Raw genomic sequence first — 24,142 nt, 5'->3', positions numbered from 1 at the left:
TGTTGTTTGATTCATGGAGGCCTGAGTGATGATGATGATGGTTGCTGCTCCTGCTGCTGATCCGCGGCACATGCTCAGTTATGCACAGCCAGACAACTTTGAAGGCTTATGTGTGTCTGCTGAGGTCATCGAGCTGAGAGAAACACACACAGAGACTCCCTCCTCTCTCCACTCCACCGCCTCCATTTTGAATAGCCATGTAATAGAGAGCTCAGAGCAGAGTTAGTGAGTATCTGTATCTGTACCGCCCGCTGCGCTGCGCCCGCTCCTCTCCTCCGCTCCGCTCTGCGCCGCGGAGTGTCAACAACACACATCAACACAGCCTCGACATGGACGACCTGTTCAGTCCGCGCAGGTAACCTCATCAACCTCATCAACCCTCCGTCTACATGCATCTTTACGTTTAGCTACTAATGCATTCATATAGATGCGTCTTTAAGTGTCTAGAGGCGAGACTGAGAGAGGTAGAGAGAGATAGTCCGAGAGTCAGTGGTCACGAAGTTACTGTCTGTGCTAACAAGCTACAAGCTAGCCACTTAATAACAAGCTAACAGATAGCCCAATAACAGCTAACAAGCTACAAGCTAATGTTACTGTCTGTGCTAACAAGCTACAAGCTAATGTTACTGTCTGTGCTAACAAGCTACAAGCTAATGTTACTGTCTGTGCTAACAAGCTACAAGCTAATGTTACTGTATGGCTAACAGGCTAGCCTCATAATAACAAGCTAGCCACATAACAGCTAACAAGCTACAAGCTAATGTTACTGTCTGTGCTAACAAGCTACAAGCTTGTTAGCTGTTATGTGGCTAGCTTTCTAGCTGTTATTAGGCTAGCCTGTTAGCCATACAGTAACATTAGCTTGTAGCTTGTTAGCTCTTATTAGGCTAGCTTGCTAGCTGTTATGTGGCTAGCTTGTTAGCTCTTATTAGGCTAGCTTGTTAGCTCTTATTAGGCTAGCTTGTTAGCTCTTATTAGGCTAGCTTGTTAGCTCTTATTAGGCTAGCTTGCTAGCTCTTATTAGGCTAGCTTGCTAGTTGTTATGTGGCTAGCTTGTTAGCTCTTATTAGGCTAGCTTGTTAGCTCTTATTAGGCTAGCTTGTTAGCTCTTATTAGGCTAGCTTGCTAGCTGTTACGTGGCTAGCTTGTTAGCTCTTATTAGGCTAGCTTGCTAGTTGTTATGTGGCTAGCTTGTTAGCTCTTATTAGGCTAGCTTGTTAGCTCTTATTAGGCTAGCTTGTTAGCTCTTATTAGGCTAGCTTGCTAGCTGTTATGTGGCTAGCTTGTTAGCTCTTATTAGGCTAGCTTGCTAGTTGTTATGTGGCTAGCTTGCTAGTTGTTATGTGGCTAGCTTGTTAGCCAGACAGTAACATTAGCTTGTAGCTTGTTAGCTGTTATGTGGATAGCTTGTTAGCCAGACAGTAACATTAGCTTGTAGCTTGTTAGCTGTTATGTGGCTAGCTTGTTAGCCAGACAGTAACATTAGCTTGTAGCTTGTTAGCTGTTATGTGGCTAGCTTGTTAGCCAGACAGGAACTTCGTGACCACTGACACAGCTGATGTTTCTGTCTACCTAGCAGCTCCTGTTGGTTTAATGAAGATAACTGTAGATGTTTGTCAGTAAAGCAGAATGAGCATGTTTATTTAATGGTCGGTTGTTCCCTCAGGCTTTGATGTGTATTAACATGCTGTTGTTGACGCTGGTTGTGTGTGTTGTGTTGTGTTGTGTGTGTTGTGTTGTGTTTGTGTTGTGTTGTGTTTGTGTTTGTGTTGTGTTTGGTGTGTGTTGTGTTGTGTTTGTGTTGTGTGTGTTGTGTTTGTTGTGTGTTGTGTTTGTTGTGTGTTGTGTTGTGTTTATTGTGTGTTGTGTTTGTTGTGTGTTGTGTTGTGTTTATTGTGTGTTGTGTTTGTTGTGTTGTGTTGTGTGTGTTGTGTGTGTTGTGTTGTGTTGTGTGTTGTGTGTGTTGTGTTTGTTGTGTGTTGTGTGTGTTGTGTTGTGTTGTGTTGTGTTGTGTTGTGTTGTGTGTGTTGTGTTGTGTGTGTTGTGTAGTGCATGCTAACGTTGGTATTAATTACTGTAAGCATACTTTAGCTAGCAGTTAGCCTGCTTGTCAGTCTGTGAGGATCTCTAGAGTAGCACACTCTGTCCTCTAATGGTTGACCATAGAACATCAGCAGCTCATGTGTGATTGATTGACAGCGTCGGGTTTCATTCATGTAATAGAGGAAACGTCTCCGGTCACAGCTGAGATTGGTTCACTGTGATGGAGGGCGGGATGTTGTTCTGCTGCTGAAATCACTGAGAGACCAGGGAGGAGAGCTGCTCTCACACAACTTACTATTATTTATCTATTGTCCTTTAATTAACCACGTTATTCCCATTGAGATCTCTTTTGCAAGGAAGACCTGGTCAAGACAGCAGCAAAACAGTTATAGTGAAAGTAACAGACAACACATAAATGAACAACATTAAAGCTTGCTCATACAAAACACTTTGCACACAGACAACCTGGACTGCAGCAATTTCCCCTGAGCCTAAAACTCATTCAAGGTATTGTGGCGGTACTGAGTTCCCCAGACTTTAGTTGTTCAGTCAGAAGACTGAAAAACAGTTCCCATCCACATAATAATATAAAATAAAATGCCTTCTTAATAATAATAATGAACAAATGCCTCTTCGCTAATGAACAAATGCCTCTATATTAACAAACAATTAAGGAAACTGAAATATTGGTTTGTGTTTTTCCTTTTACCCTCCTTTAAAGTTTTCCCAAATAAAATACACTAAAAGAAATGGGTATAAAGGGTTTCATTGAAAATCAACAAATGAATAGAATACAAAAATACAGCCTGCAGGCGTTAGGCTATTGTAAGGCAAGCCAGCTGTTGCACAAATAGCACCTAATCGTCCCAGTGCAGGTAACCTAATTGGTTGGCACTTAACTTGTTTCCCCAACTAGGAGTCAACACTCTCAACAAACAAAACACAAAGATCACAGAATCCCAAAAGGGCCCAAAACAGACCAGAGTTTCTGGTAAAGCTGATAACACATGTTGCATTGAGTGAAGGAGAGATCAGAATGACCCTGGGTGTGCAGTTTCCCTCCTCTTTTAAGCCCTACAGAAAGGGCGTCGTTACACCCTGATTGGCCAAGAGGGGAATGCACCAAGCTGCTCTCAACTATCATTTAAGAGCCAGTCCCCACACCCTGCGCAACAGGTGAACTGAATAACCCTCTAATCACTCAGCAACTCAACCAAAAAAACACCAGGGAAAAGGGAAACAACAGCAAGCACCAGAGAATTGGCAGCTGCCACACTATAACTAGGTTGAAGATCAGATTGTACATTATTCCAAGCAGTAGGTGCCGAAAACCTAAAAGCTTTCTTTCCCAATGCAGTCCGTACTTTGGGAACAACAAATTGCAAAATGTCCATAGAACAAAGATTATGACTTCCAGTTTTCCTTTTTAAAAGAGAAGACAAGTAAGAAGGAACTAAAGCCAGAATGCTTTTGTAGATAAACACATACTAATGACTGAGGCGACGAGCACGTAAGGATGACCAATTCACTTTAGAGTAGAGTACACAATGGTGAGTCAAAGAACGACAGATTATACACACACACATTGATCATATGTCTGTGTGCATACTGTACAGCCTTAATCACACGCTAATTAACACTCAGTGTACAGCAGACTGACTTTTAACTGTGTGAACACAATTGCATTGTTGCTAATGTCATTACTGTAGGAGGCAAGTTATTATTAATGCATATTATCACCATGGGATGCTTTATGTTTTATGTTTCAGGAGCCTGAACAGCACACAGGGCGAGATCAGAGTGGGACCAAGTCATCAGGTATACCCTGCTTCAACTGATTACGTTTTGAGTATAGCAATAATTAATACACTTAGTCAAATTGATTTATTATTTCTGAAGTGGTGAACACTTAGGAGGAAGTAAGACTATGTTAAAGAAGTATGTTTACCTTCTGAGTGAATGCACTAGTGGCCCAAGAGGCTCATTATGAAACTGGTCAGACCTGTCTGTTCAGTGTGCTTTGTTATTTGTATTTTATGTAGTATGCAGTATGCTTCTCTGTCCTGTGTTGAATTTGAGGATCTATTTGAATTATCTATTCAATCTATTAGGGCTGTCAATCGATTAAGATATTTAATCGCAATTAATTGAATGATTGTCCATGATTCATCCTGATTAATTGCAAATTAATCACACATTTTTTATCTGTTCAAAATGTACCTTAAAGGGAGATTTTTGATACTCTTATCAACATGGGAGTGGACAAATATGCTTGCTTTATGCAAATGTATGTATATATTTATTATTGGAAATCAATTAACAACACAAAACAATGACAAATATTGTCCAGAAACCCTGACTTGCCCAAAGCTGCATGTGATTATCATAAAGTGGGCATGTCTATAAAGGGGAGACTTGTGGGTACCCATAGAACCCATTTACATTCACATATCTGGAGGTCAGAGGTCAAGGGAACCCTTTGAAAATGGACATGACAGTTTTTCCTCAACAAAATTTAGCCTAAGTTTGGAGCATTATTTATCCTCCTGGACGACAAGGTAACATAACATGGTTGGTACCAACAGATTCCTTAGGTTTTTCTAGTTTCATATGTCAGTATCTTCACTATAGCTACAACCTCCAAAAGATCAATTGTATTAATGCGTTAAAAAAATTAGTGGCATTAAAACAAATTTGCGTTAATGCATTATTATGTCATAAACTTTGACAGCCTTACTTGTTATGTGAAACAGATTCTAGCAGGTACTATTACCAAACACCAACAAAATCATTTGATTATAATGAAATCCTTTATCCATTATTTACTTTAATTACACATCGTAATAACACACCTTTTTGACAGTTTAATCATTCTTAAAATGTAAATGACGGTTTTCCAGTTTCTTATAAACAAGTCTTGAAAAGTTTGTGAATATTGTTATTAAAAGTGCTTGGACTTTTGCTAGGGATGCACCGATCCAACTTTTTCAGTCCCGATACCGATGGCGATACCTGGGCTTTGGGTATCGGCCAATACCGAGTACATATCTGATACCAGTGTTTAAATAATAAGCTGTATGCCTCACTGTGTGGAAGTGATCCAGTATCGGTATTGGTGCATCCCTAATTTTTAAAGCCTTGTAATTCTCTATTTTTAACATAAATCTTAGCAGGACATTCAGTTGCTGTTCTTTGAGGTGGTCTAATAAGTGTTTGCTGTTTTCACTACAGGCCAAACTTCCAGAGTTGCAGCCGCGGACTGGTCCTGCTTTACAGACTCAGATAGAGAGTGAGGATCTGATGTGGACACCTGGGGTCAATGACTGTGACCTTCTCATGTACCTCCGAGCTGCCAGGTCAGTGTCATCACTTGTACTTACGTGAACTTTGTCAGTCTTGAGTCCTGTATAAAGGCTAGCACCTTTGCAAAAGGAGAATTTTACAATAAACTCTGATAATTAACATGCAGCCATGTCCTTACTGAACAACAAGATGCAGGATGCTATTTAATGCTTTACCGAATCACCCTTACTATGTAACCTAACTATAAACAAATAACTATATGTCAAACCAAACCTAGTAATAGTCGATCAAATGGGGCATTATTGTAATAACAATATCAAAACACAAAAATAACCAGTATAACTGACTATCTTTTTTGACACAGTAATCAGAAAAGTGTCACAAATGGGGAAGTACTTGCAAAACAAATCCAGTCTTGAAATGGTTATGGGAATGCCAGAGTGAAAGCAGCATGGTTATTGTCTACTTTCTCTATTTACCTGATTTCTTAAATGTCATGCAAGAGAAACACTGTTAACCCTGCTAGTTTCCTGCTGGAGACACCAGGGCCTGTATTATCAAGCATCCTTGGAATCAGACTGAAAATTGAAGCATGAAAGTGTAAAAAATGCATTTCACCTATTTCTTTTTCAAGGAGCATGGCCGCGTTTGCAGGGATGTGTGACGGTGGATCCACAGAGGACGGATGTTTAGCAGCCTCCCGTGATGACACCACACTCAACGCCCTGAACATGGTGCGGAGCACAACTTGAATTCTATTAATTAGCCTTCAGTAAATTCAAAGAACAAAAATATTGCGTTACAGATTTACAAACATCTTTTGTTTTTCTCAATTCTAGCTACATGCAAGTCATTACGATGCAGCGAAAGCCCTCCAGCGTTTGGTTAAGAAGCCTCTGCCGAAGCTTATTGAGAAATGCTGGTCGGAGGATGATGTGGTGAGACACCTTTAGCTACAGTAGTAATACGGCACTGAACGTCGATCAGTGTTCATCCTTAACAGTGTTTGTGCAGGCAGATAAAATCCTCGGTGATGAACAGGATGAAAACTGTTTATATATTTTAACTATACTTAGCATGTTTAACAGTGCAGTGAGTGTAAATTAAAAGTTCTCTGATGAGAAATTGGCAATTTACTCAACTTTGTTCACATTAATTTGATACAAACCAGCAGTAAAATAGTGTTTTAAACCGCCAGCTTGGTCAAATCAGTTCAGTACTACGTTATTATAATAACAATGTCAGACATTTGTTTAATAAATGCTGCTACAGTATATATCACAAGATTAACATGATCTGTTCTGGAGCCTTTTGTTTGGCAACTGTATATCATTTAATCTAGGGCTGCAACTAACAATTATTTTCATTGTCGATTAATCTCTCCATTATTTTCTCGATTAATAGATTAGTTGTTTGGTCTATAAAATGTCAGAAAATGGTGAAAAATGTTGATCAGTGTTTCCCAAAGCACAAGATGACGTCCTCAAATGTCTTGTTTTGTCCACAACTCCAAGATATTCAGTTTACTGTCATAGAGGAGTAAAGAAACCAGAAAATATTCACATTTTGGAAACTGGAATCAGAGAACTTTTTTCTTAAAAAATTACTACTTAATAGTTAGTGATTAATTTTACAGTTGATAACGGATCGATTAATCGTTGCAGCTCTAATTTAATTCACTCTCCCTCCTTTTCCCTTCAGAAACGCTTCATCAAAGGCCTGAGGCAGTATGGAAAGAATTTCTTCCGCATCCGGAAAGACTTTCTTCCCAGCAAAAAGACTGTAATTGAACTCTTGAATCCTTTTTTCTTGCAGAACAATTTTTTAATGCATGCCGTGATTTTATGAAAGTTATATTTTTTATCAGAAGCATAACTTGGATTGTTCCTAAAAGTCCAGTGTTGTTGTCATCAGGGGGAGCTGATCACTTTCTATTACCACTGGAAGAAAACTCCCGAAGCTGCAGGAACAAGAGCTTATCGACAGCAACGCCGACAGCCGTCCTCTCGCAAAGCAAAGACTCGCTCCGCGGCAGCTCCCGTCACCCCTTCGCGAAACTATTCAGGTGAGCCCTCAGGAATGTGTGGCCATTTTTGTTTCCCCTCTTCCTGCCGATGTTCATAGTTGTGCGGTCACGATGTGCAGCGGTCATATGAACTGGACGCCTTCATTGAAGCTGATCTTTTCCTTCGCAGTGGATGCGAGTTCTGCCAGCGAGGATGATCTTGACAGTGAAGACAGTGAACAGGAAATCAAGAGCTGCAGCCACTGTGGTACAACAAGTGAGTGCACGTCTTTATTTGTGATTTATCAGAGTGGGTCAGTATTTTTCAATTCTAATGTTTTATAGGTTTCTGTATAAAGCCTTTTTATGCCTCCACGCCGGAGACAGCCATGGCTGGAGGCATTATATTTGTCCGTCCGTCTGTCGTATTCCCGTGAACGCGGTATCTCAGGAACTCCTAGAGGGAATTTCTTCAAATTTGGCTCAAACATCCTTGGACTCAAGGATGAACTGAGTAGAATTTAGAGGTCAAAGGTCACTGTGACCTCACTGACTGTTTTTGGCTGTAACTCAAGAATTCATGTGCTAATAATTGCAATTTCACACAAATGTCTAATAGGTTAAAATGATGAAGTGATGACATTTTGGATGTGAACTGCAACTTGACTGTTTGGTGGAGACATACCACCACGAGTCGGTAATTGTAGTTGTGGAAAAGTACATGAAAGTGCTTTAAAACATTTTTTGAAACATGTGCCTAAAGCTTTTTTTTCTTCTTTTTTTTTCCTTAAACAGGTTCTAAGGATTGGCAACAGGGGCGAAGAGACAACCCATTGCTGTGCACGACTTGTCGCACATATGAAAGTAAACATGGATGTCTGCCGCCAGCTCCCAAATCTGCAGTTGCTCCATTCATGTTTAAACCTGTTAAAGAGGAAGAAGAGGTGAACAGCAAGCATGGCATGAGGACACGGCGAAGCAGAGCACCTGTAAGCCCGAGGCCGTCAGATCAGTTACACTGTTATCTTTATTACTGATAATGAACATTCAAAAGAAACTGCAGTTAAAATGTCATTATGATATAACAGATTTCACACCCTTTTTAAAACGGTCAAAATGTTCTACTTTCACTTTTTAATTAGTTAAATACCTTGTACATTAGGAGAATCATGTCCGTCTTGCATGTGTTTTAACAATATTAATATATTTTTAAAGCAGCTGTCAACTTTAAGAAGTGGCCACAGGAGGCTCACAGGCTCACCCACCAGCGAGGACCAGCAGTCCAGCAGCCAGCCCTCCCCGAGCGGACCAACTTCTACTTCTTTGAGATCGTCTTCCACAGATAATAAGAATGAATCCAGTAAGAAGACGAACAAGGTAAACATAATCTACACATTTCATATACATGTTGCACCAGTATGACATTATCTTATTCTTCAAAGAATTCATGCATAGGTGACTTTAACAATGTTTCCCTTAAGGATGCGTGTACTGTAATACTGCTGCAGCCATAGATGCATGTTGCATGTCACTCACTGAGGTTTTGTGTCAGTCGTCTTTCAGTGATTAACACCACTGTGTAAATGTCATGCTGTGTCCACAGAAGATAAAAGAGGAGGTAACGTCACCAAAGACAACAAAGCGTGTACGGGAGAGTCCTGCTCAGGAGCCTGACGAGCCTGAAAAAGTCGCACCTAAAAGGCCGAAGACACAGGTGAGAGGGGAACACTTCATGTCAAATTCCATTTGGGGAAAAACTTCTCCAAACTTTACATTTTGTGCAGCGGGGATGGTAAACTTCAGTCCTAAAATGTCAGTGAAAGTTCTGCAATGAGTTTCAAAGTGTAAGTAGGGCTGCCACAATCGCAAAACTATAGTTGACGATTAATTGTCATAGAAATAATTGCAATTAAAGACTTAATTGTCTTTTTTCTGTTCATTTTATGCCACACAGCAGTGCTGTGTTTTGGCTTTGCAAGTAGACCTAAATCCATGTTGTTGATTTCAGTGGCTGTTCATCGAAATGATGCGGCCGTTGGCAAAGGATTGTCAATTAAACTTCAAATCTTTTACTTAAACAACGTCTCACCTCTCACTCTGCTGCACATAGATTTATTTTAAATAGCTTGTTCTAAAACTGTTATGTGGGCCGACATAAGGTGACAGAAAATTTGTTCGAGACCGTTAATGAATGTAGAAGGAGGCTTGATTTTATTTTCAAAAGTTAATATGCAACTGTGAAAAACAAAGCCAGTACAACCGTTCCTTCTTTAGCTTCCAGACTGTGGTGGGAAGGCACAGGGGAGACTTTGTTTTGCCTCCAGGGCTGAAGTTGATGCTCACTTCGGGGCTAAACCCTTTCACTTTACCCAGCAGGGCAAGACATGGGGAACTTGAGGCGCTGCAGTGTTTATTCAGAGACACACTGAAACCTAAACTGTACATTTACTACCACCCCGGAGCTGCCAAACTCACCTGGAGGAGGCTCTCCACTATAAATCAAGGCACCCGTTAACGGCACCTCTCTGTCATCACCTTGCTTCAGAAAGTAACAAATACGGTCTCATATGAGCTGAAACAGAATAACTTGTCCAACAGTTGTAAGATCTAGATGGCCATGATCTCCTTTTCCATGTTTTTTTCCCCTTGTGCTCAGGTAGACTGCTTATTTAACCAGCTGATGGAAACGCACCTAATAATCATTTGTAATATTGACTTTAAATTCCCTTGATTGTGGAATCCAGTGATTATGTAAAAATGATCAGGGTCAACTTAAATGATCACATAATGTTAGCTGAGCACAGAAAGTTATACAGTAATAATGAAAGGAATAATATTTCTTGGCGTGAATTGGTTACATCATTTGTTTGTTCCTCCAGGATCCACGGGGCTCGCGTTCAGAGGGTGAGGCCGAGGTAGAGGAGGAGAGCTCTTCAGAGAGCCGCAGTGCTCAGGATGACGGCAGCATTGACACCAAAGACATCGATCAGGACAACCGCAGCTCCTCTCCCAGCATTCCCAGCCCTCAGCAGGGCAACGAGAGCGACTCTGACTCCTCTGCCCAGCCCAACGGCGTCCCATCAGAGCCTGTTGCTCCTGCCGCCCTGTTGGCTGACACACCAGTCCCACAGGCCCTCCCCTCTCAGGACCATACCATCACTCCTCAGTCAATGCAAAGCAACCCCCCTGCTGATCCTGCTCCGAGCCCCCCTCCTCCTTCTCCAGACCCCCCTCAGCCAGCTGCTGGTCAGCCAGCTGCTGGTCAGCCAGCTGCCACAGCGGGCCCAAACAACCGACCACAGCCGGCTCCTCACTCTCTTCCTGGTCCACCATCTCTTCCTCCAGCACTGGGTCAGGACTCTCCTCTTTCTCCAGCATTTCAGGTCCCACCTGCTCTCAGCTCTGCACAGCCTCTGCAGCCTCATGGCCCGTCACCTCAGGCCCCTCAGCGACCCCCACCCTTCTTTAGGGAGTCTCAGCTCCCCCAGCCTCCTCTGTCTGGCACACAAATCAAGCCTCCTCCCACCACTCCCATTCAACCTTCACACAAACAGATGCCACACCAGTCTGCTACACCTTTCCCTCAGATGCCCTCCAATCTCCCTCCTCCCCCTGCTCTCAAGCCACTCAACTGTCTGCCCAACCAGCATCCTCCGGGTGCTCCCCCTCCCCCTCTTCAGCTCATGCCACAGCCTTTGCCAATGCAGTCACTTCCTACCCAACTTCCGGTGATCTCTCAGGTGCAGACCCACCCTGGAAAAAGCATGACTTCCTCTCACCCACCCCCTGCAGCCTCACACCCTCACACCCCTGTAACATCTTCTGCTATTGGCCCCGTCCCAAGCCTCCAGCCATCATTCCCGCCTCTTCCTCTGAGACCCTCACCGAGCGCCATACCAGGAGGATCACAAATTCAGATTAAAGAAGAGCCACTGGATGAGATAGAAGAGGCTGAGAGCCCACCGTCTCCACCACGGAGCCCCTCGCCAGAGCCCACCATCGTCAACGTGGCGAGCCATGCCAGCCAGTCTGCACGGTATGTTGGAAGACATTCTTTCTTAGGAAAATCACAAAAAGAAGTGTTTGTAAAAATTGGACGGTTTTTTTCACTCCTATGTATTGTTATGAAAGCAGCCACACTGTTTGAATACAGATGATGCCTATTTGGTTGATTTACTTTTATTATTTTTGAGTATCAAATGCAAAATTTAAAGAAAAATTTCACCAATCTTACCAGTTATGGAAACATTTTACTTACAGTATGGAAAGCAAAGCAAGGGGACAGACGTTTCAAACAAATCTCTTAGTTTAAACCTGCGACAACTGACTTTTTTAGGCAACGGGGGGAAGCGTAAACAAGCTGTGAACACTGATATATTATCACTAAATAAGCTAATATGGTGAACTTCATCCAGCAGACGAAGAGCAACACTATAACTGACAGGAATTGTGGCCAAAACTACCTTTGAATGAATCATGGTGTTATTTCGTGTGAAAGTTTATTAGTCATAACTCATCTGTTATTTCTTTCAGGTTTATCAAACACTTGGATCGTGGTTACAACTCCTGTGCCAGAACAGACCTGTTCTTCACTCCACTGTCGTCCTCCAAGCTGGCCAAGAAGAGGGAGGAAGCCGTGGAGAAGTCCAGGAGGGAGGCTGAGCTCAGTGCACGACAAGAACGTGAAAGGGAGAAAGACAGAGAGCGAGAGAGAGAGCGGGAGGCGGACAGAAATGCTGTGAGTGCATTCATTCCTTTTTTAAGCATCTTCTTTGTCACAAAACATGTCATGAGTTATCTCACACACTGTCTCTGCTTACAGAGAGCGTCCAGCTCCTCCCACGACAGTCGCATGAGCGACGTTCAGATGACGTGTCAGGGCCACGGACGCCCCTCCTTTGAGCAGCCGCCCACCACTGTGGCCGCTGTGCCCCCCTACATTGGTCCGGATACACCCGCTCTGCGCACCCTGAGCGAATACGCCCGACCCCACGTCATGTCGCCCAACAACCGCAACCACCCCTTCTACGTGCAACTGGGCCCTGGCGACCCCTTGCTGGCCTACCACATGCCTGGCCTGTACAGCGCCGAGCCCAGCCTCAGAGAGCGTGAGCTGAGGAACCTCCGAGAGAGGGAGCTCCGCGAGAGGATGAAGCCCGGCTATGAAGTCAAGCCCCCCGACATGGAAACTTTACACCCCTCGGCCAACCCCATGGAGCACTTCGCCAGACACGGGGCCATCGGTCTTCCCCACATACCCGGGCCTCCCCACCACTTCGCACCCTTCCATCCCGGGCTGAACCACCTGGAGCGGGAGAGGATGATGCTGGCGGGACATCAGCTGCGCCCAGAGTTGAGTTACGCAGAGCGACTCACTGCAGAGCGGCTTCACGCAGAGAGGATGGCATCTGTGGCCGACCCCGCTGCCAGGCTGCAGATGCTCAATGTGACGCCACATCACCACCAGCACTCTCACATTCACTCCCACCTCCACCTGCACCAACAGGATCCCCTCGGCCAAGGTGAGTTTGGACTTATTGACTGAGAAGTTAATTAATCAGTATTGATATATCCGGTGGCGAGAAGTTGACCTGCTTTTACTCTTATGATTTAATTCTTCATCCAGGTCAAGGCCCTCATCCTCTAGACCACCTGGGAACAGGACCACGTTTGGCCCGGTTCCCCTTCCCTGGCGGCCCGATCCCCAACGCTTTACTCAGCGAGCTTCCTCATGATCATGAGATGCTGCGCCACCCACTGTTTGGTTAGTAATCTCAACTCTTAACGTACTCGCAGCCCACAACTAAATTATTTTCCAGCTCCTCCAATTTGGTCTTTTTATATTTGTGTTTTCCGTAGGAGCATATCCACGAGAGCTGCAGGGCCCGATGCCTCAGATGTCTGCTGCTCACCAGCTCCAGGCCATGCATGCTCAGTCTGCAGAGCTGCAGAGGATGGCTTTGGAGCAGCAGTGGCTGCATGGGCAGCACCTGCATGGAGGCCATCTACCGAGTCAGGAAGATTATTACAGGTGACTTTTTTTCAACGTCTTATCTAGAGCACGAGCTGAAAACATTACTTCACCAGAGAGAAATGAAAATCTGATCTTTCAGTGATTAAAAAGCATCACGTTATTATCGTTGCTATGCAGCTTAATGGGGCTTCATAATACATAAAATCCCTTACGCCCCGGTGGACGATTACCTCGCTGAACTGCTGCGGCTCGCACGCCTGTGGTGTCCACATAGACAGCCTTGATGCTGCTGTGCTGCTACTGCCAGCCTTTTCTTTCTACATTGAGTTTGCCTTTCATAATGGCCATCAGTAATAGAACATTTAATTAATTAATTAATTTTATTTCAGTATTTATGTAATTTATATATTTTAGACAGAAAAAGGATTCATCTGCAAATAATAGTAATAATCCACAGTTAAAAACCTTTACTCTTATTAATTTATCACTGCACTTTCCACAACACTGTCCTGCAAATATTTCAGGATAAAAGCCTCGTGTTCACAAATAGATGGATTCTGTCCACAGAAAAATGCGAGAGGGCTTTTATTTTGAAACAGAAAATGTTGAGTTATAGATAAATGTTTCCTTTTTTCCATGTCTGTGACATATTGTACAGATAAAGAAAAAATAAAAAGCACGGGGTTCTGCAACGCATGCGCGCCGCTCACGCAGGCAGTGTAGCCCGGGCGTTAGCGCTAGGGCTGTGTATTGGCAAGAATCTGGCGATATGATACATATCATGATACAAGGGTTATGATTCAATATATTGTGATATATTGCGATACTCTAAGCAAGGTGATTGTATTGTGATTTTTTTTTAATCTAATTTTAGGAAAACTGTCATAGTATGAAGAACGCACCACTATATGCATATAATCTGAGTTTACTCTTTTATGCAATCAGAACAGCAGGATCTGCATTTGTATTTATCACAGTCCCTCTAACATCCAACATCATAGCACTACTATCTCTTTGCAAATGGAATAAAGTATTGATTGACTTAATCTTTGCAGGTAACCTATTAATTAAAATCAATGCAGTGTTTTGAGAATCGATACAGCATCACAAAACAAAATATTGGAAAACTATATATATATATATTTTCGATATTTTCTTACACCCCTGATATTTGCGCAGCGGTTTGTCACTTTCACCACTATGGAGACAACATTATGGACATCATTCCACGTTGCTCAGTTAAACTCGTGTCAAATGTGTTCAAAGTGTCACCTTGTTTCTTTGTTTGTGTTTTCCTGAAGCCGTCTGAAGAAAGAAGGTGACAAGCCATCTTGAGTTGCAGGTGGTGCATGCCCTGAAACCCTACACTCATACCCAATAGAATACTGTGTACTTTCTAAGACTGTAAGAGAATATTTGTGTGTCTTTCTTTGTTTTAATATATTTTAGAAAACTCTGTGGATTTTTATGTGCATTCCTTGTTCAGCACTTAACGGGACTGTCAAAGTCCGTCTCAGATTTTCATATCACTTAAGACTTTATACTAGTTTTATTATCAAAGTAACAAAAACAATCTCGCCCGTTCGTGTGAGATTTTAAAGTGACAGATATTCTCTAACAAACTGTAAAACTGTTTCATATGCAGTGATATGAATTTGCTAAAAACCTAGCTCTTATAAAGGATATGAAAACAGACTGACTTTGGTGTTAAGGTTAAATATCTATCTATGATTTCTAAATGATTTCCTTGTACAGAATGACATTTAAATCGGTGTTTGGATGATTGTAACGACCTAGCATGACTCAGCCTTCATTTTTCACCAAACTAGAGTAGCAAGTTGCATTGTGGTGTTTAGACTTTGAAAGCATAGTAGAGGTTGGTTTTACTCTTTAAATCTGCTAAATATTTGTCTAAATCCTAAAGTTTTATATATCAAGATATCTTTTCACAGTATAACCGAAGCTTTTATTCGCTCATTTTTGAGATTGTAAATATTACATGTTCACAATATTCTATATGAATGAGTACTATTGATATAGCGGTAGACGTGAACACCTGACCCTCGATTCAGCACGATAGCAGTAAATCATAAGCTAAAACAGTATATAGTATTATAAGTTGAGATCATTATTAATTGGACCATGATCTGTCACTACAGACAGAACCTTATATTGTTAGAATAATGTGTTTACATTGTTTTGATGAGAGTTAATGAATTGGAGAGAAACTAAATCTTGAGAATTGTAATGGGATTTTTAAAAGAACTGCCTCTAAATTCAATATTTATGTGACATAATATGAAAGTGTATCCATTGCATATTTATTTCAATAAATATTTCTGCAATGACACCGTATTCTCTTTGCACTTGGAGTTCCTCTGTAACAACAGCCTGTGGGATATTACACTACATTACCAATTTATTAGGTACACCTAGCTAAAACGAATGCCGTCTAATACAACAGTCCGTCAGTAAATCCTCCCTCCATGAAGGTTCATCAGGTTAGTCCGTTTGGTTTCACTCTTATAGAGAAATGTTGTTTCAACTGTGAGGTCATTTTGGAGGATGTAGTCTCTGGTGCTGTTGAACAGAATTACGTTATACGTGACATCATGTGTGTCTGTTACTTTGTCCACCCCGTTAATATCAATAAGGGTTGAATAACAGAAATACCTCTCTGTATTTTATATATGCATTTGACTGCTTTAGTTTTAGCTTGGTGTACCTAACAAACTGGCAACGGCGTGTGTGGTAACACTTTATAATAATCATCATTAATAAGCGTTAACAAACGAGACGATAACAATTCTGATTACAATAGTATACTATTAACAGTTTGTTGTTGCACACATAATAACATTTTATATGCTCTATTAAGTATTTGCTTATGATTACCAAATGATTTGTAAAACATCTGTAAACATTACACAGATCGATGGAATAAAAACAGATTACTAACCATTGACAAAGTATTGACTATCTAAATCATGTTTATAGATGCCTTACAAAGTATTTATTAACCATTTTATAATCATCAGTTGCAACTTTATAATACCCATCCAAAAATATGTTAATAGATAGTATATAAATATTGTAACGTATGCAACAATAAACTGTTAAAATAACAAATTTCAACATTGCTAATAATTAGTAAACATTATTAATCATCTTTTCATTGTTTAACAGTAAAATAACTATTAGCTAAAGTTTAATTAACTATCAATTTACCATTTATTAATGATGGTTATTATAAAGTGTTACTGCGTGTGAAAATAACAGTACAGCTCCTGTTAGTGTTTCCTGCACACATCAACTTGGACAGAGAGGAGTGTGATGTATATTGATGGTTTTATTGCATTAAATCAGTTATTGCACAAAATACATGTAAAATCATATGTAGCCAGTCTTGTTTGACAAGAGATATGGTGCGTTCTGCTGACGGTCATTTGCTTGTAGATCTTAACACAAAATGTGACCGTGACAACAACAGCAGACTATATAGTGGTAATACACACACAAAAGCAACACCTAACGGATATTTATATTGCTTATAATAGGCAAATATATAATTAACTATTCTTTTTTTTTTTAGATTATTTTTGACATTTTATGCCTTCATGTGACAGTGACAGTGGAGAGAGACAGGAGATTTGGGGATAGAGAGTAGGGGAATGACATCAATTGCAGCAAACGGTCCAGCCAGCCGGGAATCAAACCAGGGACTCGCTGCTCATGTGGTATGCACCCCAACCACTCGGCTATTCCCAACCTGAGATTAATCTAAGGCGTTGTGAGTTTATTATCAGAGTAGGAAACTACAAAAAAACGCTACACAGAGTTAAATTCTTCTTTGAAATGATTAAAATGAAATGGTCTAAAAGTGGAAAAACCCTCTGAACTGCTCACATCTCCTGCAGCTTGTGACGAGAGCTCACAAGTAGACATGACCTCGTATCAAAGGGGCACAAAAGTTTGGGAACCACTTGCTTTATTTAGACACCGCTTACCCATCATGCGCTGCTCATGCAGTCACCTACTGAAGCTTTTCTTACAACATACATAAACATCAGATCAATATCTACAACACAACCCTCTTTCAGGTGTTCATCCCCCTTTTTCATCCTCTTACGAAGAAGACACCCCACATACACTTTACACCTGCTGGAAAACTCTACAAGCTGCCAACTTAGCTCGATTACAGCCGTATGACATACAACGCCATGACATTCACAAACAGCACGTGTTAAAAAAAGTATGAGCTTCTGTGCTCATTACAGAATGGTCCACATGTCAACATCATTTACCCAGAACTGAAAAATCAAAAGTTATTAAAAGTTTTGTCTTATTGTCAGCAAATCTCATAAAACCAACAATGTTAGTCCAACATCCCTATCCTGTCTTTGGCTCTCGACCTCAAGCCAATTAGGTCTGAAATATACAGTATACTGATTAAATTAAATAACAAATAAAAAAAGCCAAATAATTTCCTAAAACAACAGCTAACAGTCATTTTATATTTTACCTATACTGAAAATATGCACTTTAACAATTTAATACTTATATAGCATATATCTATAATTTTTTATTTTTAAAATTTTATCCTTTACAGTTAGTTTTTTTTCAATCCTTATTTTTTTTTCTCCCCACATTTCACTGCACATATTGAAACTATGAATATGTAAACTAAATCTATGAATCTTGAATCTTGAATCTTGAAATCTCTATTTTCAGCCCTTGATTTGCTAGTGAGTGTTTACAGCAGCAGAGGAGGTCTCAGTTACAGAGGAATAAGCTATAGCTATAGGTATATAGTGTTTACACAGACAATACCTGTTATTAAATTAATCATTAGATCAATTCACTGTTGGTTTGTCTCTTTTTATGGAATCTGTTGACAATAAGAAACATATCACCAGACTTTAACTTCCTTTAACTAAAAATGTCTGACTAGCTTCAGGCTGAAAATAACTTAAAACATCAGTTTACTAACATCTACCTTTTCATGCTGTATTGAAACCAACGCACACACTGAGGCAGTAGAAGTGATATACATTTATATATATATATATATATATATATATATATATATATTAATTATGGATGGACCCAAGTGAAAATGATTGGAAATGACTCTTCTCTTCTCTCTTGTGTGAAACATATCAGGGATCATCTTAAGAGGGACTCTTCCTCTTCACATAATGCCGCAGGTACTGGATGGCCGACAGCGCGCTCACATTTGCTAGCAGAGCTGAACAGGATTTTAATAAAGGTTACTTTGAAGAATTAGTTATACAGTACTCTTCATGTTCAATACTTAAAGGAACAGTGTGTAACATCTCGGAGGATCTATTGGCAAAAATGGCAAAATATAATATTAATGTTTCCATGTGTGTATAATCACCTGAAACTGAGAATTGTGTTTTCGTTAGCTTAGAATGAGCCCTTCATATCTACATAGAGAGCGGGTCCTCTTCACGGAGTCCGCCATGTTTCTACAGTAGCCTAGAATGGACAAACCCAACGCTGGTTCTAGATAGAGCCTTTCTCGTTTCTACGTTACCTGAAGGCCTCCGTAGTTCTACAACACGCTTGTGAAACTGCAGTAACGTGAGCTGCAGAGTGCAAAACCGTGGTACCGCCAGGGAGGAGTGAGCGGAGGGGAGGGGTACTCAGTTGGTTGCAATCTGCAACCACACCACTAGATGCCACCAAATCCTACACACTGTACCTTTAAAGCCCCTGAAAAAGTGGTTTCAAATATTGAGTATATTAATATTCTTAGTTGTTATTTATTAAGAGTTAAACACTCAAAAACTCAGCTAAAAAAAACAACCATATCATCAGACTTTAAACCCACTGTTGCTAAACTCTGATTAGTGCACAGAAATACATGACATCTCCTTTCAGGAAGACGCTGATACAGAAACAATGAGTCTTTTAATGTTTGTAGTTTAGACACCAGGTTTTAATTAAATTAGTAGATTCGTGATTGTAACCGAACCGCAGAATATCGATGCAAGGAGGTTCATACCTGCTTTCCAGGCATCAGCAGCCTCTGGATCAGAGGATTTTAATACCCAGGAGGCGAAAGCAATGCAGACCAAACACATATCTGACTGCTTCAGTGTGGAGAAGATGCCCTCTCGTCCTGTAAGAGACATAAAGTTTTGTTTTGGTGTGTTTTGTTTTTTTACATCCAGTCCGGTGTATGAGAGAGCTCAGACTTACTTGTCATCTGCTGCACCGCTAGCTCTCTAAACAACTGAGAAGGAGTTGAAGAGACTCTCCTCTCAGTGAGCACTGTTACTGGTGGATCCGCATTCTTGATGGTGATCTTCTCAGCCTCAACCGGGAACACCCAGGCACCAGATCTCCTGCACCAGATGCTACCTTTGTCAGGGAAGCGAATCTTCCTCATCAAACTTTTCCAACCGCCAAATCCACACGGGGCCGCTGCCCCACAGTCACGGCCCTGGATGAAGGAGCCAGACACGACTCTGATCGGAGAGATGCCGCCGTCCTCCTCCTCGCAGTCTGCGCTCAAGAAAATATAGTCCGGGTTTGGGAATGTGAGTTCTCTGACAGTGGGATGAGAACAAGAGAAAATGGGGATGAGTTTCTCCTGACGAGAGAAAGACATTTCATCCCTGAATGTACAAAGAGTGTAGTCGAACACAGGAGCCACTGAAATGTCCTCTGGCTCGTAGACGGTGACACACCAGGAGCCGTTCTTTGTTTTATCCTCTTTGAAAAAGTATTCAAACACTTCAGGAAAGGATATTTGATAATGTTGATCCAGAAAAGGTGCAGGTGTTAGTGTTCCCAAGCTGTCGCTCGCTTTTAAAACCACGTTTTCCTCCACTGACGGACAGCTGCTGAGAAACAGACTGCTGCTCTCGTCATCGCCGAGTAGCGACGATAAATCCTCCGCGTTGAGAGCTTGTACGTTGTGTACACTTTTGCTCTTTGTTATCTGTCTCGGCCACGCGAGTTTGCTCGAAATTAAATCATTTGAGTCCTGATCCTCTAAATACTTTCTTGGGAAGTCCTCTGAAGGCACAGGCGTCTCCTTTCCTTCAGAGCTCGTGGAATCCTCTTCTTCGCGTGCTAAGAAAGGTGAGTCACTGGTGCGTCGTTGTTTTTTGCTTCGGTGGTCAGGACTCGGGTTCCTGCTGGCGCCGAGAAACTGAGAGTACTCTTCTTCAAAATCGGAGGTGGAAAACTCGCAGCTTGAACGATCTGGCTTGGATTCGTCAGGCTGTGTGAAATAGTCTGAGTCGGCGGTGTCAGATGTGTCCATCAGACCGCCATCAGATGAATTACACTCCACGGCGTCGACCAAAGAGCTGTGATCGTCTACGTTTTGCGTCGCCGTTTCTTGTGTTTCCGCGGGAGGGCTGCTTCTATCCATCCTGAGCTGCAAAATGTCATTTATCGTAAATTTTTCCATTTCATCCCAAAAAGCAGAAATGGCGTACACGGGTCGAGTGTCGCCCGCGGCCTCGGCGTATGTCTCGGGGCTGTCAGCCGCAGAGCACGGCGTTACAGTTAAATCAGGAACGGGGAGAAGCCGAGCTCCTGAAGAGCGACCAGATGCTGATGAAAGATTCACCTCGTGTTTTGGGAGTCCGTGCGTATCCGAGGGCGGCGTGCTGCGTGTGTCGTTATCACATGTGGAGTCGTCATCTGGCATTTTGTCAGCACTTTGGCCGGCAGATGGAAATGTCAGGGTGGGCTGAACACCGGTGCTTTCGTGACCTTCAGGGTCGGGAGCTGTTACAGAGCAAGAGAGAGTGCTATCATGAGAAAGCACTTCTCTGTCCTGCGTATTGTCTGCGTCGGCATTGAATAGATGGCTGCTTTCTGTCAGAGATAGTGAACTTTGCAGTTGCTGGTGCTCCATGAGAAGCTGCTGAAGGTCCTCCACTGATTCAGTAGCGGACAGATAGCTTTCAGAATCAAAACTGTGAGTGGAGAGGAACTCAACGGCATCATCGAGCTCGTCAGACTCCACGCTGTCCGACCGTGACGGGTCTGTGGGTGTAAATGCATCGTGGGGTGTTGTGTCTATTGTTGGCTCAATGTTGTCTTTGGGAGACATCACCGGCTTTCCTGACGAATTGTCTTCTTCATCAGACGTTAAACATATTTGCAATGAATCTGAAATCTGAACTCTCTCAGGATCTTCTTCGGCACTCGGACTCCCTCCTGATTCTTTCACAAAGTTTTGGTTTGCTTGTGTGACGCACTCTGTGTCCGACCCTCCCTCACATTCACTATCACCTTTCCTTATCTCGAACTTTAAGCTGTTTTCAAGTGACCTCTCCTGCCCAGGTCTGTCCTTACGAGGTTTTTTTTGCCTTCGCTTTTTTTTCACAGAAGCGGCGCGCCCTCGCTGTCGTGCAGGACCGTCATTCACTGTCACGAACCAGCGCTCCTTTTCTGCTCTCGAAGCGACACCGCTCGCATCCTCCCTCTCGGCTCTGTCTGCAGTGTGCGGCTCATTCACATTTAGCTCTGTTCGGCTGCGAGGAAGTGGGTCAGGTTCCTGCGTGGATACGAGATCACTAATGTCACTCTCCATTTGCACATCTCCATCTTCTTTTTTCAGCCCTGTTGAGTCTCCATCTGAAGGCTGGACATTCAGTGGCTCAGTTTGCAGTGTGGTTGTGATGTTGTCATTCGTCTCCTCCGTGATGTGCTCTGCTTCAGGACGATCGAGGCTTATTTCATCTTTTGTTTTAAGATCATCTCGTCCTCCTCCTCCTAAACCACTCTGAATAACCTGCCCTGATATATACTCGACACAACCTGTGCAGCTCTCTTCCTCCGTGCAGCACCCTGCGACGCTGCTTTCAGCTTCATCACTGTCGGGCTCCCGTTGGCCCGCGCCGAAGACTGAACTTGAGTTTCCTGAATCCTCCGAATCACTGAGGCTTGGGCTGTCGGGGCAGGCGAGCGAAGGCCGCAGCAGACCGCACTCCTCGCTCTCCTCGTAGAAGCTCGTCCAGTCATACTCTGCAATGTGCATGCAGTGATCTAAATCATCCATTTTGACACCTCACATGCTCCTTAATCTGAAAAAAAAAGGAGAAAGAGATCAGTATAGAAGGTTGCAGATTTAGGTATTTAGCAAAATAATGAAAGTGGAACTATGCAGTGTGTAGCAGTACATCCTTGGTGTCACCGCTGGGCTATAGTTGAAGTTCTATCAACACCTTTGAGTTAAATATAGAGCGTACATTTGTCTGGAGCTTAACCTTGCCCGTAATCAGCTGTCATTAGGAAACTGTTGTGCAGAAAGCAAACAAGCTGCGGTATTAGTTCAAAGCTGGAGAGTTGAAGACCTCAGAGGGCAGCAAAGCAACACCAGTGGTCACAAGATCCAGAACAGACCCCGAAATACTCCGGTCACATGACCTGATATGAAAAATTCAGCCGTCTAATGTCAACATAATGTACCAGCTTAACAAACATGCTCAGTGGGCGTCATCGATGCAACGTGATACAAACATTAACATGTCATCGTACTTAACATTACGGCAACTCAAATAACCCCTAAAGCTTATCTTATGTTTTGAATTTGACCACATTGTTTTGTTGTTTAAGGTAAAAGTTTTCAGGTGTTATTCGGGTCACTCTAATGGACGTTTGTTTGCTCTATGTCAAAGTCATCAAAGGTCTCGTCTGTTACATCATTATTACATTATCAACACAACTAACATGAGGCATATAGTACATATAATATACAGTACATTCATGTTAATGTGTTTCTGTAGTAGAGAGTGGACCTACCTGTTTCAGAACGACGAAGCGTCCAGTTTGAAGGTGTCAGGAGTTTCTCCCTGCAGGGACATTTCAGCTCTTATGTCCGTCTGTCCTTGCCTATGTCAGACTGGGGCCTTGCGCTCAGCTGTTATAAATAGAGTTAGTGTGTCCAGTCACATGTAGCTGCAAACATCCATCCCTCTATTACCAGAGGTATGACATTTCAGTACCCTAAAATACAAGCCCTCTCACGGTTATTAGAGGTGAGATCCATAATCAGTTATCAACATGACAGAAGTTCAAGGGCACATTTTGGATGGATGTTTTATACATATAGTGCATTTATTTAAAATGATCAAATCTGAACTAATGTCAGATATTTTCTACGAAGTCATGCATACATTATTTCTTTTAAAATTAGTATGCATTGGATTTTTTCCCCCTCAAAATATTTGGTTTTATTAAGGACTATCAATCGATTCAAATATTTAATCAAGATTAATCGCACAATTATTTTATCTGATCAAAAAGTACCTTAAATGGAGATTTGTCAAGTATTTAATACTCTTATCAACATGGGAGTGGGCAAATGTGCTGCTTTATGCAAATGTATGCATATTTGTATTATTGGAAATCAATCAACAACACAAAACAATGACAGATATTGTCCAGAAACCCTCACAGGTACTGCATTTAGCATAAAACAATATGCTCAAATCATAACATGTCAAACTGCAGCCCAACAGACAACAACAGCTGTCAGTGTGTCAGTGTGCTGACTTGACTATGACTTGCCCCCAAACTGCATGTGATTATCATAAAGTGGGCATGTCTGTAAAGGGGAGACTCGTGGGTACCCATAGAACCTATTTTCATTCATATATCTGGAGGTCAGAGGTCAAGGGGCACCTTTGAAAATGGCCATGCCAGTTTTTCCTCACCAAAATTGAGTATGTTTGAAGTGTTATTGCTATAAGCTAGTGTGGCTAGTACAACAATGGATTCTTTAGGTTTTCTAGTTTCATATGATATCAGTATCTTCACTCTAG

At 42.0% G+C, this 24,142-nt stretch overlaps 2 protein-coding genes across 3 annotated transcripts; one reads left to right on the top strand and one right to left on the bottom strand.

The window, feature by feature from the left end:
* rereb (arginine-glutamic acid dipeptide (RE) repeats b) lies at window positions 1-15,680 on the top strand. Of its 2 annotated transcripts, none has more exons than XM_037765576.1 (17): window positions 1-355; window positions 3,813-3,861; window positions 5,275-5,399; window positions 5,981-6,080; window positions 6,186-6,284; window positions 7,048-7,128; window positions 7,261-7,411; window positions 7,542-7,628; window positions 8,147-8,340; window positions 8,570-8,728; window positions 8,955-9,065; window positions 10,231-11,387; window positions 11,885-12,089; window positions 12,174-12,873; window positions 12,978-13,115; window positions 13,211-13,382; window positions 14,627-15,680. In XM_037765576.1, the coding sequence occupies exons 1-17, from the start codon at window positions 330-332 to the stop codon at window positions 14,658-14,660; spliced, it is 3,588 nt and encodes a 1,195-aa protein (XP_037621504.1). In that variant the 5' UTR covers window positions 1-329; the 3' UTR covers window positions 14,661-15,680. The 2 variants fall into 2 exon arrangements, with proteins under 2 accessions (XP_037621504.1, XP_037621498.1); XM_037765570.1 differs by having other exon boundaries at window positions 2-355; window positions 8,567-8,728.
* A 2,284-nt stretch (window positions 15,681-17,964) lies between these two features.
* Window positions 17,965-23,245, bottom strand: si:ch211-157b11.14 (uncharacterized protein LOC799552 homolog). Its single transcript, XM_037765589.1, has 4 exons — window positions 23,121-23,245; window positions 19,554-22,402; window positions 19,357-19,473; window positions 17,965-18,573 (listed from the first exon to the last, which is right to left on the bottom strand). Exons 2-4 carry the CDS (start codon window positions 22,375-22,377, stop codon window positions 18,497-18,499), a joined length of 3,018 nt encoding a protein of 1,005 aa, XP_037621517.1. The 5' UTR covers window positions 22,378-22,402; window positions 23,121-23,245; the 3' UTR covers window positions 17,965-18,496.
* Between the last annotated feature and the right edge of the window lie 897 nt (window positions 23,246-24,142).

Source organism: Sebastes umbrosus, chromosome 1 (genome assembly GCF_015220745.1).
Source record: "Sebastes umbrosus isolate fSebUmb1 chromosome 1, fSebUmb1.pri, whole genome shotgun sequence".
In the NCBI taxonomy this organism is placed as follows: Eukaryota; Metazoa; Chordata; class Actinopteri; order Perciformes; family Sebastidae; genus Sebastes; species Sebastes umbrosus.
The sequence above is the reverse complement of the archived record's forward strand: the minus strand, read 5'-3'. Positions and strand labels throughout refer to the sequence as shown.

What these genes read in the sequence shown, in the direction of transcription:
- rereb (XM_037765570.1), top strand. Translation starts at nt 330, where the DNA reads ATGGACGACCTGTTCAGTCCGCGCAG. An exon ending in CACTCAACGCCCTGAACATG is followed by an intron (nt 6,081 to 6,185) that starts GTGCGGAGCACA and finishes TCTCAATTCTAG; the next exon opens with CTACATGCAAGTCATTACGA. An exon ending in TTCTTCCCAGCAAAAAGACT is followed by an intron (nt 7,129 to 7,260) that starts GTAATTGAACTC and finishes TGTTGTCATCAG; the next exon opens with GGGGAGCTGATCACTTTCTA.
- si:ch211-157b11.14 (XM_037765589.1), bottom strand. Translation starts at nt 22,377, where the DNA reads ATGGATGATTTAGATCACTGCATGCACATTGCAGAGTATGACTGGACG. An exon ending in AGCGGTGCAGCAGATGACAA is followed by an intron (nt 19,474 to 19,553) that starts GTAAGTCTGAGC and finishes TGTCTCTTACAG; the next exon opens with GACGAGAGGGCATCTTCTCC. An exon ending in TGCTGATGCCTGGAAAGCAG is followed by an intron (nt 18,574 to 19,356) that starts GTATGAACCTCC and finishes AATCCTGTTCAG; the next exon opens with CTCTGCTAGCAAATGTGAGC.